Source organism: Acomys minous, assembly GCF_964271855.1.
Source record: "Acomys minous genome assembly, chromosome: 4".
In the NCBI taxonomy this organism is placed as follows: domain Eukaryota; kingdom Metazoa; phylum Chordata; class Mammalia; order Rodentia; family Muridae; genus Acomys; species Acomys minous.
In genome coordinates, this window is record NC_140486.1 from 101,940,306 (window position 1) to 101,959,361 (window position 19,056).

The 19,056-nt window shown below is 49.8% G+C and overlaps 1 protein-coding gene across 1 annotated transcript in view; it reads right to left on the minus strand.

Annotated features, from left to right (window-relative positions):
• Positions 1-5,143: 5,143 nt before the first annotated feature.
• IGFBP2 (insulin like growth factor binding protein 2) overlaps positions 5,144-19,056 on the minus strand; it is a 28,033-nt gene continuing 14,120 nt past the window's right edge. The window contains exons 2-4 of the mRNA XM_084780115.1: positions 8,517-8,743; positions 7,680-7,820; positions 5,144-5,636 (exon numbers count right to left, since the gene is read on the minus strand). Coding sequence (XP_084636241.1) covers positions 5,472-5,636; positions 7,680-7,820; positions 8,517-8,743 — 533 coding nt within the window. The 3' untranslated portion in view covers positions 5,144-5,471. The remainder of the gene's footprint in view (positions 5,637-7,679; positions 7,821-8,516; positions 8,744-19,056) is intronic.

Consider the following 19,056-nt stretch of genomic DNA (forward strand, 5'->3'; position numbering starts at 1 on the left):
GCTTGCGTCACCTTCCTCCTGGGGCAGAGGGCTCTGTGAGCACCCAGGCTGCCTACAGGAGGGGAAGGAAAAGGAGGGATCCAGCCCTGTGTGTGCCCTCCAGGGGGGTCCCTGAATGGAGAAGGGCCACACCTCACAGACAGCACCCCCAATGCCAGCAGGTCCTTCACTTGTCCTAAATTGCCACTTCCTTGAACACCCTGTACCCCAGCACCGTTGTTTTTCAGCCCTACAGAGCTGTTGAGAGACTCCAGGAAGCCAAAGTACACATAAGGTTCACAGAACCATGAGCACACATGTGTTCTACGTTGTCGCTATAATTTAATCACCACTGTCAGGAAACAAAGTCGTCTAACCCAGCCTCAGACAAATCTGAGTCTCTTCTCCTTGGCAGGAATACTAAGGAAGGCATCTCTGGATTGTCCCTTGGTCCTTAAGTTGTTAACGCGTAGAAACTTCTGGCCCAGGTGAATCCTACTTCCAGCCCCTCCCAGGCACCTCTACCTCGCTTTAAGCTCAAGGAAAAGCAAAAGTATGAGTTGACTGCTCAGGGTCAACTACACCCTCTGCCCCAGTTTCCCGTGGCTTCCCTTTCTAGGTTCTTTCAGCCCTTGGTCCCTTTGCCCAGTTCTTCATGACACATGGTCACTCACAAAGATATTAGGGCAGTACGCTGCCCCTTAAAAGTGTGCCATCGACCACACAGTACAGGCCTACCCAGCCCCCCCACATTTGGGGAGACAAACATGATGGACTGTCCATTCTGTCCCCACCCAATGCTGAGGCTCTCAAGGGCACTGGTGTCCAGCCCTTACAGTCACGGGGTAAGTGGGGCCTTGTTTCTCACTGTCCACTGGTCCTTTGTGGGCCGTCGAAAAAGTCTTCCCTGAGGCTTCTCAGCACTCCAGCTCAAAAAGCCAGAGACCCAAACACTGTGTTTTAGGTAAAAAATGAAGTGTGAAAGCTGCAGGCAGGGCTGCCGAGATGTAACAGGGGCTTTGTGTAGGGGGCATGAGCAGAGGACACCGCAGGTGGCTTGGTGTGTTATAACACCTGGGGCAGTCTTCTGGCTTCTCCACCAGAAAGCGCTCCCCCTTGTGATGTCTGAAGGGATTCAGGAGCCAGGATTTTCCTCCCAGCTCTTCCTCCTTGGGGCTCACCTCCCTGGCAGCCACATGAACCAAACCCCACTCCACATCCCTCCTGTCTCCCCAGGGCCTTACCTGACCCTTATAACCATCAGCTTCTAACCGGCCACTCACAGCCTGCGGCCATTTAGCAATCTGCCTCTTGGCTACTCTCGTCACAATTTGTGATCAGGAAGTGAAACCCCATGTGGCACGTTCAGATCATGCAACTTACCTGTACACTCGCAGGCTGGACTGGAGCCTGGGATCTACTCTCTCTCATCCTCAGTGTAAGGCAGCTGGCCCAAGACCGCATGGCTCTGTTACCTCTGTTATCCTATTCAGTGCCTCCTCCTGTCTCAATTCACCTAAGCCACAGAGTCTTGGACCATCCTTGTCTCTGATGACATCATCACATCTACTCAACTGCCCATGCCAGACCCCCCCTCTGCCCCCCCTCCACCAGGTATCAGTCCTGACTCCTCACTTAGCTCCCCATCCGGTGGTCCCAGCAGTCAACTTCTCCCTGGTAATTCTGATCTCGGCCACTCTCACCATCTTTCCTAGTCCTAGTTTGGTTCATGTTCAGTTCTGCCTGCCAGACTCAGCTCCATCCCTCCTCTCCATGCCTCATGCTCTCAGGTGGCCTTCTCTGCCACAGTTGGCTTTCTAAACACATACCCAGTCTTACCCATCCTTGGCCTAAAGGATCTCCCAGTTTCCAGGCCAAAGTTCAGTTCCCTCAGGAAGACACGCACATCCCTCCTGATAGGTTCCCCCACAAAGTTCCTCTTCAGCCGTCCCCCTGCCTGTGCCCTGTGAGTGCCACATATATCCTCAACCATGTTTGGGCCTCCAGGCTCAGAGTACAGCTTAGGGTTGAAGGTCTTCCGTGTGCTGTGCCCTCTTTCTGAAAACACACACACACACACACACTCACACCTTTCGTTTAATTTCCATTTCTTTATTAAATCTCTCCTTTACCTCTTCAAGATGACTGCTGGTCATTGCACCACAGTACCAGCTGCTGGAGGTCACACTTCTGTCACATTATGCCATAAGATGTCAAGCATTGACCGTGAGGCTGTTTCCAATGTTGGAATGTAAATACTACAGGACAAAGGCCACCATCTCTTTCAGCTCTGCATCCAGACATCACATCACTCAGCTTAGGATGCAGCAATCACAGCATTTAACCAACACTTACTTTATGGCAGGAATCTTTTTCTATCCAGCAAGCAGTTCTTTGAGACAGATGTCATCCCGGTACTTAGTGATAAGGTTTTAAAAGGTAGATAGATGTTAGAAATATGCTTAAAGCAATTCAATTCATAGACATGGACAAGCAAACTCTTTCCAACAGCAGTCTGTGTTCCTAGCACACCGGAGGACGCTAGTACCAAAGACACACTTAGCAGAGGCAGCAGCTACAGCAGGGTGTCTGCAAGTCCAGAAGGCATAGGGAATGGCCAGACTTGTGGACATGCACCTGTGACATCACCCAGAACGCCAAGCTTTGGTGTACAGCTTTCCTATTGCTTTCTTAAGTTCTTAGTAAGAACAAGAGGCCACATATATTCATATGTCTCAGGCTCTGCAATGTAAGTCACCGATCTTCCCTAGAAATCACACAAGAGGTATACATAAAGATTCTTAGGCTCTGTCCACAGCTCCTAAGTAAGGAAGTCTGCAAGAGGGCTCGAGTTCCTACCTATGAGACAGCACCTCCATTTCTCTTATTCTGGGTTCCTGGATCTCCCTTTTAAAAAAGTGTTACGGCCCAAACTGAGTTTGACTGCAGTTCCCCCATATGGCCACATGTGGGCAGTATTACCTCAGTGTTTATCAATGGCCAGTCTTTAATGCCTCTAGTGAAAGATCAGTGACACATTCAGTAGCCCCACCCAGCTCGCCCGGTCTTTCCGCCGCCGATCAGGGGGACTAGCAACGCTCAGAGCAGGTTGTGGCAGCATCAAGAGCCTTCCACAAGATGTTCTGGAAAGAACCGAAGCAAAGTGGCTATCGGAGGGGGCCTGTAACAGAAGGATGACCCTGAAACATCCTCCAGAAGCCCTCCCCCATCTGGTACAGTGCGTCCCAGCAGCCTCCGCATGCCCACTAGGCCCAGGGGGAAAGAAAGTGCACCCCTAAGGGGATGCCTTACCCAAGGATGACCGGATACCTTGATCCTGAGCAAAAGGAACGTCTGGACACTTTCACCCTGTAAAATGAAACCACTAACCGTGCTTTTTCTGAAGATTAGTTGAACTAGTGATTTCGGGGGCAGCAGGACACCCGGTGTTCTACCCGGAAGTAGCACTGTTCCTGGCAGGAGTCTGCTCCAGGAATCTACTGTTCTGGCACCTGCCCAAGGTCCCAGGTGTCCCTGGACATCTCCAGATGTGCTAGATAATGAGGCAGAAGACTGAGCAAAGCCGCTTGAGAGGCGCCAGAGGGGGCCGGGTGCAGACTGGAATCGCGGCCCAGCCTCGCACTGGGGAGGCGTCTTTGCCTTCCCCTTGTGAGAGGGCGAGGAGAGTCCCTGGACGTCACTGGGGCTTCGGGTGCAAAGCGAATAGTATTAGCTCCCTGACACAGAACGCTGCTTTAAAATTATCTCCCGCACCCCGTATTCGGACTCAGTTTCCAGTCTCTCAGCGCAGATTGTTTTCTTTTTTGAGACAGGGTTTCTCTGTGTAGCCCTTGCTGTCCTGGAACTCGATCTGTAGACCAGGCTGGCTTCAAACTCGGATATCCGCCTGAGGTGTGCACAACCACCGCCCAAGCTCAGTCCCTGTTCTTTGTCCATATAGATCCTGCTGTAGTTGCCTGACTCGCTGATCTGGAGCCAGTTTTTTTTAAGAACCTCCCAGGAGCACCTTCTGAGCAAGCGCAGCAACAGGGTCATCTGCATTTCTTTGGGGGCCCAAGTAAACTTCCTTGCCTAGGGTGTGGTGGTTTGAAAGAAAATGGCCACCGTAGGCCCATAGGGTGTGGTGCTATCAGGAGGTGTGGCCTTGTTGGGATGGGCGTGGCTTTACTGGAGGAAGTGTATCACTGGGGGTTGGCTTTGAGGTCTCAGATGCTCAAGCCAGGCCCAGTGCCACATCCTCTTCCTGCTGCCTGACGTAGAACTCAGCTCGTGCTACTGCACCTACTGCACCGTGTCTGCCTGTGCTCTACCATGCTTCCTGCCATGATGATAACGGGCTAAATAAACCTCTGAACCGTAAGCCAGCCCCAACTAAATGTTTACTTAGAAGACTTGCTGTGTTGTCTCTTCACAGCAATAGGAACCCCTAAGACAGCTGGAAAGTCCTTTCTCAGGGTAAGAAAACCCCAGTGTTCCCCATTCTCCATCTCCCACCGCAATGTTATCTGAAGCTTTGCTGGTTTTCAAGGCAGAGTTTCTCTGTGTAATAGCCCTGACTGTCCTGGACTCACTTTGTAGACCAGGCTGGCCTCGAACCCGCAGAGATCCGCCCACCTCTGCCTCCCCAGTACTGGAAGCAAAAGCGTGCGCCACCATGCCAGGCTCCATCTGAAGTTGTTTTTTGTTGTTGTTGTTGTTTTGTATTTTTTTTACTGGTGTTGCTTTGTGGTGGTGTTTGTATGCTGTGTAGCCCAGGCTAGGCTAGGCTCTGTCTTCCTTCCCCAGCCTCCCGAATGCTGGGATTGCAGACCATGCATCCAGTCTCCAGTGCCTGCTGGGTGTTGCAAAGAAGACATGCCTTTGTTCTGCCTCACCACCCACCCTTCTGAGAAAGAAAAGGTCCAGGGGGTTGGAAACCATCTCTGGCGGGAAACAGCAGGGTCCTGGGTTCCACCGCAGGCCTGGATCTGGGTACAGAAGCAATTTTTTTTTTTTTTTTTTTTTTTTTTTGCTCCCATGTCTGGTGGGGAAACAGTGACTTCCCTGCACATCCAGGTGTTAGAGACAAGATGGACTTGAGGTTCAGTAGGCCTCCAAGGCTCTTTCCTGGGGAATGCCCCAAAGACTCAAGTAAGACACACACTTTATTATTTTTTTTTCCTTCCTTTAATCTTAAGTAAAAGAGACACAGGGGTTCAAAAATAAAAATTTCTTTCCCCGTCCCCAAGCCTGCACCCAGCAGCCCCAGTGCCACCTTTCCCTCCCGAAATGAAGCAGGAATAGAGGTACAGGTTATCTGCAGCTGGGGGTGGGAGAGGATGGGGGGGGCTTCTGAGCTCAGTGTTGGTCTCTTTCCAAATATAAATACATGTGTCAAAACTGGGAAATCCCCCAGACCCATTACCCAGGCGCGCTCCACTTCTGCTGGTGTTTGGGGGTAGGGGGCTAGGCAGGCACCGATTGGCTGTGCTTTACTGCACCCTCTGGGCGTGAACCCCACCAGTCTCCTGCTGCTCGTTGTAGAAGAGATGGCACTGGGGGTCTCCCCGGATGGTGGGAGCTCCCTGGATCAGCTTCCCGGTATTGGGGTTCACACACCAGCACTCTCCGCGTTGTCCATTCAGAGACATCTTGCACTAAAGGGTAAGAAGAGGAAAATATGAATAGGGCCCCCCCCAAAAGATACCTCGGCTTCTCTCCTTCATGCAGCCCAAGGGCGAATACAATTCCGAGGCACAGAGGCCTTACCCAACCATGCGTGAACACTGGGAAGCTTGTCAAAATGCAGATTCCTGTCCAGGTGGCCCTAAAATTCTGCATGGCCAACCAGCCACGGAAGGATCCTGATCCTGTAGGCTCAGGGGCTATGACCAACACCAGATCAGGCTACTGGAGCCACTCAACGAGGAAGAAATGACGCAGCTCCCATGGGAGAATCAGAATAGAGTTTAGCCACGCCACTTTGAGCATTAGGTAACATTAATGTCCCCGTCCGTGTTCCCGCCCACCCCCCCACCCCCTCACCCCCCTCACCTCACTTTATAGCTGTGAAACTGTAGCAAGGATTAAGTAACTTGTTACAGTGTGCATTTCCTAGAAACTCCCACGGGTTGCTAAATGATCTATGCCCAGCATTCTGGGACTCACCAATTTAGCCATTGGCCAAGTAGCCAAGTTATATAGCTTGGATCTAAGGAGAGAGCTGGAGACCTGAACTCGGGGCGTTCCCGTCCATGGTCCCTGATCTTATCGTACAAGCTTCATCAATAACTATCCTGACTGGGTTTAGTGGCTCGGGAGGCACAGTACAGCATCTGTTGTTCATTAAAGGTGATTATTATCTCCTCCAAGTTCCAACTGAAGCAATTAGCTTACACTGGCGTCACATCACCTGTGTGACAACAGAGTTGAGGAAGCAAGACCCAAGAAGGAGTAGTAGAGTCTTGTGTCCCAGGCCCTGGCTCCACACATCTATTCTTTAAATCAAGCCCGGCTGGCTATTAGGATCACCAGGAGCATCCTGTAAACTACCCCATACCCCAAAGATCCAAAGCTCTCGTGTTAAACCCCGGCATCTGTATTTGTTAAAGCTCCCCAGAGCATCCCATTGCACTCAGCTCCTGCCCACTCACATGATGACAGCCCAGACCACCCCAGGCCACGCTCTTCTTCCTCTGTAACAGGTTGTGAGGTGGAGGAAGAAGTGAGGGGTGGGACACCTAAAAGGACGTATACATATGGAGAAGCAAGAGAGCAAAGGCTCCTGGGAGTTTACTTAAACGTCCTTAACTCTTGCTGCTGACTACTATGTTTAGAACTGTGTTTTCAGTATTTAATCGCCAATCTTCTATCTCGTGACCTATCTAGACACCAGAGAGGCTACTTGGCCAATGGCTAAATTGGTGGTTCATGGACCTGTAGCAATACATGGGAGCTCCTTAGACATGCAAACTGTCAGCCTGGAAATGGTGGTACATGCCTTTAATCCCAGCACAGGCAAGTGGATCTCCATAAGTTCGAGGCCAGCCTGGTCTACAGAGTGAGTTTCAGGACAGCCAGGGCTATACAGGGAAAGCCTGTGTCAGATGAAAAGAAAGAAAAGGGAAGGAAAGGGAAGGAAAGAAAAAGAGAGAGGGAGGGAGAGAGGGAGAGAGAGAGACAGAGACAGAAAGAGAAGAGAGGAGGGTGGAAAAGGAGAGGGAGAGGGAGACAGACTGTGGATTTCTACCCAACCTATTAAGTGACAACCTCTGGCGGGCCCAGGGGTCGGCTCTCAGTAAAGCAGTGTACGGTTTAGGTTTAAACCCACTTCTAGAGTAGCTCCATCCAAACCTCTGAAAAAGCTGAGGCGCAAGAGCTTAAGCCTACTTCTGTCACTTCTCCAGGGCACTCCTTCCTGACAGACACCAAGCACAGATAGAAGACAGCTCAGAGAGTGGAGTCAGCCCTGACCTGCCTGAGGCCAAGGAGGGGAAGCTTCCTGGGGCTGATGTGCCATCCTTCTGGCTACAGAAGCCTGACTCAAGGCTCAACTCTTAGCTTCCAAGGATTACAAACAGGTGCAGTGCAAACTAAGCTCAGGGCTGAGGAGGCGGGGCTGAGGAGGCGGGGCCGAGGGGCGGGGCTGGGGGCGGGGCTGGGGAGGCACCTCCCTAGCCCAGGCTCCCTCTCACACTCACCTGTTTAAGGTTGTACAGGCCATGCTTGTCACAGTTGGGGATATGCAAGGAGTAGAGGTGCTCCAGGGGGCCCCGGTCATCTGGAAGGCGCATGGTGGAGATACGCTCCAGGACCTGATCCAGTTCCTGTTGGCAAGGGGTCTGAAGGCAGAAAGGGTTAGAAAAATTAGCCCACAAACACTGGTACTAGAGGCCTTGTAAATTGCTATTATCCATAGGGAAGGGACTCCTTTAACACCAGATGGCTAGTAGGGCAGCATCCATGTCAGCCAACCCCAGTGTGCCCACCCCACCCCCCTAGAAAGTCACATGGCTGTGAATTTTCTCTGCTCTCTTATAACTCTGACAATAGGCATAAAGAACCAAACCAGGCTCTGCTTGAAAGATTATAATTTCTATCTCCAGTCTTGGCCCAATTCAATTCAGACGTTGTCCCTAGAATCAATGCCCCAGCCCAATCCGAATGCTCTCTCCCTGGAGTTACCCTAACCAATGGCCCAAGTTCCACTCCCTAACATAACCCAAGCAGGACCAATTGCCCAGACAGCAAATGAGCTGGGAAGAAGCAGCCGCTCACCCCAAAGGGGTTCATTTGCACTTCTGGATTTTTCTCTGCCAGTATCCCAAAGTCATACAGAAACGTGAAGGTTTTAGGGGGAGATTTCAGTCCACCTCAGAGACTGAGTGCCATGTGGCCTCAAAGGTCATCAGATACATCAGTGATATTGCTAGTTCTTTGTTTGTTCACTGGTGGCAGAGCACGTGGGGCACGGTGTGATACCCTTCCCGGTGTGAGACACTGTCCTTCCCCCTGTCAGGCCCCACCCCTCCACTGACCCTGGCAGGAGGTGGCCGCAGCTTCTTGGGCTCCTCCAGGCTGAGGTGTTTGCCACCTTTGCCCATCTGCCGATGCTGTTCGTTGACCTTCTCCCGGAACACGGCCAGCTCCTTCATCCCTGACTTGAGGGGCTTCCGGCCAGCGCTGCTTCCGCCGCCCAGCAGGTTTATGTTCCCGTCCACGTGGTTCTCCACCAGGCCTCCCTCAGAGTGCTCGTCACCGTTGTCTGCAGAGAGAAGAGGAGACACTCCTGACTCAGCCTCCCAGAGAGGAGAGGGGGCCTGCTGAACCCTAACCTCAGGGAAGATGGCTGTTATTATACAGGAGAAGAGTAACACAGAGGGACAACCATGCCCCAGGGCCCATGCTCCACAACTTAGCTTGATTTCCATTTCTGTCTCATGGTAACTCTTTAGGAGGTATCATGGGTTGGATACAAAATGTTCCCAGACACACTGGTGGATTTGAACTCTTGCTCCCCAGGTGGAGGCGGCTGTTTAGGGAGGCGGTAGAGCCTGGAGCCTGCCTGGTGGAGGGGAGCTGCTGTGGGTGGAAGACCCGTTTGTTTTCTGGTTCAGACTGTGTTGCGACAAGCCTCCACCACCCGCGCTTACTGCCTCCCTCTTGATGGTGGATGAAGTCCTCTGAAACTATCTGCCAAGAAAATGCATTCCTCTCCCTGAAACTGCTTCCGTGGGGCATCTGAGCACAGTGATAAGTAGGTGGGGGTTCCTCTGGCACCCCCTTATCTTCCACACACAGAAAAGCTGAAGCCCACAGAGGCCTGCCACTTGACTGAGATCACATCCCTGTTCAGGGATGGACCAGGAGTTGAACTCGAACTGTGTGGCTTGCAGAGAAACGGGAGATCCATTTTCACTTCTGCCCTCATCCTCCAAAGCTGGGACATAGGAGCACAGAAGGAAGACAGCCACTAGGCCCTCAACGTGGAATGGCAGGAGGTCATTCCCTGCTCCATCGGAAAATACCAGACTCACTCACAACCGAGCGCAAGTTTAAGTTCTCCTTCATGGCAGATTAGCTGAGGTCTCGAAAACTACCACGGCAAGATCCCTGGGCAATGGCATGGGTGGCAAGCGAGTGAGTCCAAGGTGGGCAGGTAGCTACCAACCAGGCTCCAGCACGCCCACCACTTCATTTGCTCATCCTTGATGAAAAGTTCCTATAGTCTTTTTGCTCCCAGGCCCCTGGACTCATAGGCTGCTATCGTACTGATCTCGCCGGCTTTATTTGTTTAAGTCTACCTGTGTGTTACACCCCATCACACTGAGAGGCCCCAGTCCAGGAACGATAGATGATTTCTCCGACTCTGTAGAGCTAGCTGCTCACAGACCATGAAACCTGATCACGCTGTCTGCTGCAGAACAGCCACTCAGTCTCTCAGGCTGTCTTAGAGCCCACTGTGCACAGGGGACTCTAAAAGCAGCCCCTAGTTCCCAGTCTCAGCCTGACTGACTCATGTCCCTGCAGGGTAGGGTGACAGATTAGGAATGGTGTGATCAGTCTATAACCAGGGAGCTACGTGCCAGCATACCCTAGAAGTCAAGGGACCATTAGCCCAGCCTCAGCCCATACTGCCCACAAGCCCACCCAAAAATCTAGGTGAAGCCAGTGGTGGTGGCACACACCTTTAATCCAAGCACTTGGGAGGCAGAGACAGGCGGATCTCTGTAAGTTCAAGGCCAGGCTGGTCTATAGAGTGAACTCCAGGACAGCCAAGGCTACACAGGGAAACCCTGTCTCAAGAAAAAAGAAATCTAATTGAATGTATAGGGGGAGTTTTTCTTTTCTTTTTTTAAAGATGCATTTATTTATTTATGTACACAGTGTTCTGCCCACATGTAAAGCCTGCAGGCCAGAAGAGGGCACCAGATCTCATTATAGATGGTTGTGAGCCACCATGTGGTTGCTGGGAATTGAACTCAGGCCCTTTGGAAGAGCAACCAGTGCTCTTAACCTTTGAGCCATCTCTCCAGCCCTAGGAGTATTTTTCAACAAAACGTTATAGTCCCTATACCCAAATGTCATAATCCTTAAAGTAGTTCTATAGAAACATTGATGCAAGGCATGTAGTCCCCAGTGAACACTGGAGAACCCAATGGTATTGAGGACACCACTGGTCCCCCTCCTAGGCAGCACTGCAAATTGGAAGGAGCCAGCGGTATCTGCAAAAGATAAGGTATACTGCCCTGCCTGGGTTAATACAAACTAGATGATGTTTTCAACTAAGAGAGGAGTCAGCTCTTCATGCCAGGTACAGTACCGGGGAGCAGTGTTAGTAGCTGCACCTGCTGTTGTTGAGCTGCCCTAGCATCCAAAAGCCATCGTCAGTAGAAGTTTGTTCTGCTCCTTCCCTTCCCTTTCAGTCTGACACCTGGCCTGCTCTCACTGGGCTCAGCAGCATTTAGGGGAGCTATATCCATGAAGGGGAGGGAGGGTGTTCAAGTAAAGCCCTGCTGTGCCCCTTTATCAGCCGAGTGTCCCCGCACATCACCGCTCTGTGCCTCTGCTTTCCTACATAGACTGTTGTCTACCCAACAGTTCACAGAGCTGAGCAGAGTCTGTTAGAAGTAAAGCAGTTCTTGGATTATGACCTGGAACAGGAGCTATCATGCCGCTTTCAGCTGTCACTTTGATGATGACAGACATTGTCCCAGTTATTTGCTAACTCGCAATCAGGAAGCACAGGACAAAAAGACGCTGAGCATCCAAAGAACAATCACTATGGCCCCAAGTTGAAAAGGCTTGGTGTTTTTCACATATGACCCATGGAGAACCATTACATAAGAACCGTGATGGTTTACCACACTATCGGTCCAGGAAGCCTAGTTTCTGGATATCTGGTGTCCAGGGGACAAGGGAGATGGTGTAGGTGGTAAAGTGGTAAAGTGCTTGTCATGTGAGCATGTAGACCCAAGTTCAGATTCCTAGACCCCCCAGCATAAGGCTAGACAAAGTAACGTGTCCATGATCCCAGCACCACTGTGACAACATGGGAGTCAGAGACAGGAAAATCCTCGAGCCTAGTGTACACCAAAACAAGTGGTGACAAGAGGGCCTTCCTCAAATAAGGTTAGACTGACACCAAGCTTGGTCTATGACCTCCACATGCACACCATGGCACATGTGTGTCTGTACCCCCACTCATGAATGAATACATACATACATACATGCATGCATGTATGCATACACACATACATACCCACATACATACATACACACACATACATACATACCCACATACATACATACATACATACGCACATACATACATACATACACACACATACATACATACGCACATACATACATACACACACACATACATACATACACACATACCCACACACACACACCATTCATATACACACATACTTAAGAAAAATAAGAAAGAAATAGCATGTAAACAGTGCCAAGGGATATTAAAAGGAAGAGGAAGGAAGAGGACACTAAAAATATAAATAAACAAAGGATAAGAATTCTGGGGACAAAGCCAGGTGTCATGTCACACATCTGTAATCCCAACATGGAAGATTGAAGGCTTGGAAGTTCATGGCCATCCTAGGTGACAAGTGAGTTCAAAGTTAGCCTGGGATACATGAGACACCATCTTGAGGACAGACATAGAGAGAATGAATACATCAACTCTTGGGGGTAGATCAGGCTTGGAAAACAGTTCTACATCTTCCAGCATGCCCTCAACATCCATGTTTTGTAGCCCAAAGAAAGAACAGAGGATGATGGCCTTGGGGTGTCACAAAAGGGAAGTGGTCACGCATACACTGTTGAAGACAAAGGTCTGCCTAAAGCTCTTAGTGCTGAGCTACTTATATAAACTGCCTGAGACCAGAAAACTTAAGTCTTTCTAGCTCAGCATCAGCCATAGGGAAAGCTAAAGATTCCACCTGTTCATCAAGGCTGAAGAGGCGTTCTGTTCAACCTGGGTTCAGTCAGACCCTGGAACCAGGCCCTGAACCCCTCACACACCCCCCTCCCTTTCCTGCTCTGGGAGGCCAGAAGAGGGGAAACCCAACTCTTCCCCTCCCCCCAAGAAAGGTCAAATTCCTCTATTTAGCTGCCTGCTGGGTTCCTCGGAGTATGGAAACTAAGTCACCCTATCCGCTGCACAGATTTCCTCTGCACTATCAGGTCCCTGCAGAGTCACCCTCTGGGACTGGGTCATGCATCTGGGAACTATCATAAACACAAACGTAAGCACGACCCTTGCGTTCTTAGATGGATACAGCGGTAAAGACCTGAAGAAAAAGCTCAGGGAAGTCTGAAGTGGGCCAAATCGTGAGAAACAAAACATGAGTCCTCAAATGCTGAGAGCTCTCCCCAACCTCCTTAAACCAATCTTTGAAGCATCGTGGCACTGTTCTGCTCAGTCCTTACCCCAAGCGCCAGGAACTTCTCAACTCACTGGGTAGATCTAGCTCCTCCCCCCCACCCCAGGCCACTTCCACCCACAGGCACACTAGTCTACAGCTCCCCACGGAACTGGGCACAGGGTCTTCCCAGGGCACCCAGAGCACTCAGTTTGCGGATCTATCTGCTCAAGCCCTCCTGGGCATTTAAACCACAGGCAGTAGCCAAAGAAGAGTCCCTTGGCTGAGTCTTCAAGGTCAGTTCAAAATCGAATGCCCAGAGCACCGTCTGCCAACTCTGAAGATATATCTGCAAAGAGATGGGCACCCTCGGATGATATGTGCTCAAGCCTAGAATCTACAGGCAGGACCAAACTTGTCCATTAGACACGGCAGACACTGGAGACTGGTTTTTGTTCATCTTAAGGTCAGAACAAATTTAGCTTTTTAAGTCAAAAGCTCAACATATAATACTGATTGTGTTTGCCTTCATAAAAGCGGGTGTTAAAATTTTACAATGCTTTTTTGTCGAAGGGGTTAGCTGGGTAGTTCTCTCCTAAAAAAAAAAAAAAAAACTAGTTGCTTTCCTGTCCTGAATGGTCCCCAGCCTCCCCAAGGTGAAGGTCAGTTTGTCCATCCTCACAGAGGCCACCTGGATTCAAAATAAGGTAGCTTTCGTACTCTTCCTTTATCGATCTCACCACTGCCAGCAAACATGGCAGTAAGATGGGAAATCCACAGGCACAGCTTGCTGACGCAGGCTCCCTTTTAAAGGTAGCAGGACATCCATCTCTTTCTCTGACATAGATTGCAGGACCCAAGTAAACACATCAGGTAGCAGGAGCCCAGGGAAGGAGGAATGAAATGCTGGCCAGGCTGAGACAAGCCTGGTGCCCAAGGTGTCCAAGGGTTCGAGACCAAGGTCCGTGTGACTAAGCCTCCAGTCCAGCTTTCCCACTCAGCGCTGACGTTCTGAACAGATTGCTTAAGCACTCTGTGCCTCCGCCGCTCATCTGCAAAAGATGGCAAACGGCAGCCAGCTTCTGGATCCTGCTAGAAGGATTTTCCCAAGAGCTGTTCACGGGACGTGGAGAATGAAGCGTGGAAGGAGCATCTGAGGGAGCTCATAGATGCTTCCTTCTACTTCTCCAGACCGGCCCCGCCTCACCTGAACAAGCATCACCCCCCCTGGCCATACATTTTCTTCTAGCTACGGAGGCGATCCACAGGAAAACATTCCAAACAAAGAATTCCAACTAGAGATGGAATTTTCCCTGAGGATGAAAATATGAAACTACGTTCTTCTCTCTCTCTCTGCCTGAGAGAGTCAGATCCAGGACAATATCTATTAAGTGGCCACTTAGACGTGCAGCTAAGCAGGCTGTGTGCAGAGGCCACCGCAAGAAACGGCTTCGAGGTAACCAGTGGGGACTTGCAAGGCCCCTGAAGCAACCTTGAGATTACCCTCTGCCAACTGATAAGATTAGCTGTTCTCCGCCAGCATAACAATACCTAGGAAATGGGACACCCCGGAAGCATGCAATTTCACAATTATGTCAATATACAAAAAGTAAAGCTTTTCCAAAAAGAAAAGGGGCGAGCAATGAAATAAACAAAATCGGAGCCCTGACTGGAGGATCTGAAGAGCACGGGGAACTCCCTCGCTTGACCTTGCGGTATTAGCACATCCTCTCGCTTTAGACATGTGGAAATGAAAAAGGCAGCCGAGATTAAAGGGAACAGATGGCTCGCCCTATTTTAGAACAGGCAATCCTGAGGTCCATGTCCATCTGGGTCTATGGGAGCAAACATATTCGGTATCATCAGAGGAGCTTCGTGATTGGTCAAGACCCCAGGTTGTCCTTTGACCTACCCTTACTAACCTAGCCAGGGAGCCCCCGCTAGAGGCTGACGTCAGAAGAGGGCCACATGTCCACTGCATGCCTTCACACAATGGTTTTAAGACTGAATTTAGGTGCGTCCCCCTTTCTCTCGGGTAACCCTGTTTGACTGTAGCAGCAAAGACCTTACACAGTGAGTTAAAAATCTCCATGTTTCAGAGTCCCACCTTCTTCCAGTGCCATGTTCTGGTCCCAGCACTTCCCTTGGAAGTTCATGGTTCATGACCTGTGGGAAACTCTAAAGTGCTATTAGGAAGACAAACCCCAGGAACCCTAAAAGCGATCTCTCCACAGTCCTGAGCACTTTGTTCTGAGCACTCGGCCCTTGACCTTACCCAGGTATAGGAAGAGAATGCGTCCTTCTCTCCCCATCTTTCTAGTAGACCAACAGCTCTTCCCTTCCTTCCCTTTCTTGTATGTACCCTAAACAATGCCTACCTATTTCCCAGCTTCCTGTCTCCTGATAATCTCCAACTCTGGGAGCCCAGGCACCACTAAGGTTAATGACTCGCAGTCTTCAACAGCAGCTGGCCCTTCCAGACCTAATTCAAGAACTGCTTCTGAGCAGGGGACCACAAGAGTACATGATGGTTGCTTTCCTAATTCTGCCCTGGCTGGCCACAGGGCTCACACAGCCCCACTGTGGTCGGGCTCTCCAAAATCGCCACTCAGTCTAGACATACACTGGGCCTCTTCCTCTGCTTCCTCCTCAGATAACTCCTCTATTAATATCTGTAGCAACAGACGACTCATTACCCCACTCAAATGGGCAAAGCGCCCCACCAGCCAACTGAGTGCCAGACTCACAAAGTATCGTTCTTCCATTGTTTTGGCCAAACCCTTCCATTTTTCTGATCTCTTAAGCATGCTGGACAGTGGAAATTATGGCTATGACTTAAATATGATATTGCTTTATTACTATCCTCATTCAAACTTGCACTACAGGCTAGGGGGAGCCAAGCTTTACACAGATGGATGGATGATCTATTTCTTGGATGCATAAATATAAGGTTATCTGCCATGTAGAGGGAAGATTAGTTAATATCTAATAACAGAATAATCAATTACATGGAAAAACTAATAAGGCAGATCCTCAATATTCTCTGCTGTGATGTCTCCATGTTGAGTTTTAAGATTTTTATTATTTATTTTATGCGTGTGGGTTCTTCAGCCTGCATGTATGCCAGTACACCATGTGCATACAATATCCGCAGAGGCCAGAGAAGGATTTCAGATGCCCTGGAACTGAAGTTACAGACTGTTCCGAGCCACTGTATGGGTGCTTGGAATCCAACCTGGGTCCTCTGCAAGAGCAGCAAGTGCTCTTAAGCACTGGGCCATCTCTCTGGGCCCCTCAGTTTGATTGGTGAGATCTACATTTCATTTTTCATTCTTCACCTTTCGCATCGCTGGGGACTGAACCCAGACCTGTCTTCTCTCTCTCTCTCTCTCTCTCTCTCTCTCTCTCTCTCTCTCTCTCTCTTTTTTAAGTATTTATTTATTTATTATGTATACAGTGCTCTGCCTACATGTACACCTGCAGCCCAGAAGAAGGCATCAGATCATATTATAGATGGTTGTGAGCCACCATGTGGTTGCTGGGAATTGAACTCAGGACCTTTGGAAAAGCAGTCAGGACTCTTAACCTCTGAGCCATCTCTGCAGCACCCAGACCTGGCTTCTTAAACTTGAATATATATCTTTCTCCCTAGCACATGCAGCAGGAAGTGAGGGAGGCAGAAGAAAGAGGTGCCTTCTTGTTTATTAATATGCATATACGTACACACACATAAGCATATTTTTAAAGACCCTTGCGTGGAAGTTTAAATTAGATGATTTTGTTTTGTTTTTCTTATGTGGTTCTGGGTATAGCTCCCTGGGCCTGGCACCCACTAACTGCTAACTAACTCAACCATGGAACTATATGTCTAGACTGGTTATTTAAATCCTATATGTAGCTAAATCGCAAAGTTCTCTGTTGTTTAATAGAAGTCTTTGGGCAAGATTGAAATGCCCAAATTCACTCTATGCAAATAGCGGAGGAAAGGATGGGAAGAAAACAGAGGAACTGGGGGAGGCACAGGGGTCAGAAGTGCCCAGGATGTAGGGGCAAATGCCCAGTACACACAGGGAACAGATTGTTTAGTGAAAGTGTAAAGCCAACTCCCTTTGGATCGCTGATCACAAGCCCCACACTTACCTCAACGGTAACTCTTCCTGCTTAGTACACGCGCAGGAAGCAAGAGAGTCAGAAGAGAGAAGAGGGTCCAACTTGTTTGTTTAGTTAATAGTTAACCTGAAGACCTTAGTCTTTTGAAGTGACATTGTATTTTCCCACCATCAATTTTTTTTTCAATAGTTCCAGGACAGCAGGCAGCAGTGGCCTCTGTCTCTGGAATCCAGAAAAGTGAGTGCATTGAGTTGCCTGAATTCTGAGCAGTGCACGGATGTGCCTGAATCCCAAATGGTGTATGGAGTGCCTGAAGCCTTGACAGAGTCGAGGAGTGTTTGCCATGGTATAAGTTAGGCCCCAGAAAACAGCCCAGCTTAGTTAGTGAATGACCCTCTGTGGGTTGGTAGGTCCATCGATCCTTTGCTGACATCCAGCTTCTGTCCAATCTCACATTCTTTGCCACCCTTTGCACCCAGAAAGGAAGGCAGTCAAGTAAAGCCTGACACCTCTCAGATAACTCCCACCACCACTGCCACATTCTAGAAGTGTCTCCCTACATCCAGCAGATGAGCTCCTTCACAATAGACAGAATCATGCTTGTCAGTGCCACTAGATCCACAAGCCTCGGAGGCACATCCTGTGGCTACTGTTTATTACCCAGCTGAGTGTTGAAGAATTCAGAAAACGCAGTCAAGTGGAAAGCTGTGGAGGCGCATGCTATCCTTGCACAGGACAGCAATGGATCAAAGCACACAGAGAGCAGAGCACTGACCACCTGGCTGAGGGATCCCCTTCGGCCCTCAATTCTTGCAATACAGGCCCTTGTGCTCCAAAGCTTGGCTCAGTTCTAGTGTGCCTGGATAAACAGTGCTGGCTTAAAAGTCAAGAGGACCAAGTTTCTGACCCTAAACTTGCTCTCCCTGGTTCTATGAGTAATGCCAGGCTGGGTGCTGAGCGGATTTGGCATCAGTGTGTTGTTCGTCTATCTGCAAGTCAGGCAGTTTGACTAAGTCACCATTTCCAAATGAAACAAGAGGGATCATCTGAAGCCTCTAAGAATAGGCCTGGCCCCAAGCCCTGGAGATCCAGAAGCAACAAGCCTGGGTTAGGACCAAGGAGCCTGTATTTTAAACAAGAGTCCTCACCAGGGTCCCATCTTCCCATGCTGTTTCTGCAGTGCTTTCCTGAATGACTTGGTGAGAGAGAAAGAGACCTCTTCTATGGGAGCAAGACAGCCTCAGGCAAGTACTCAAAGTGTCAGCCTCAAGTTTTCTCCCCATTGGCTCCTAGGTCTGTAGAGAGACACAAATGGATGCTTTGCACACATGCGTCCTTCGCCAGGCACCATAGAGACCTAGAGCGTGCCCTCACACCGCTGTTTCATCGCAGGCTTCCCCCCGCCCCATGCCACCCCCCACCCCCGAGTGAGCGCAGCCTCTCCGGAGCCTCCCTGCCTGTGCACACTCAAAAGGGCTGCTTTATAAACACCACGTTCATTCCTGGAATCGCAAAGACCTGGAGAAGGGCCAGGGGCTGAGGCCGACAGTTTGAGAAAACAAAAACATGCTCAAATTCATCCCAAGCCCCCTGGGACTCCACCAGCCAGGTTGTCCTTGAGGAGCCAGAGAAATTGATACCAAGAGGGCAAACAGAGCTACCAGTTTTCATGTCTTCCCATGAGTCCTGAACACTTCTGCTCCAGCTCAATTCACATCATCCAGGAACCTGGCAAAGTGGCTTAGTGGCCAAAGGCCCAAGTGAGGAGTGTGCGCCTTAGAACACACTTGGACCCGAAGCTACAGGGACAAAATAAAGTGCATGACCCCCAAATTCTGCTTGTGCACAAAGTATATATAAGCATTTAAAAATGTCTCAGTGGTTAAGAGCACTCACTGCTCTTCTGAAGGTCCTAAGTTCAACTCCTAGAACCCACATACGCACATGGCAGCTCACAACTGTCTGATGCTGTCTTCTGGTGTGCTGCTGTACATGCAGACTGTGTGTGTGTGTGTGTGTGTGTGTGTGTGTGTGTGTGTGTGTATGTGTGTGTGTCTGTGTGTGTATACACACACACATA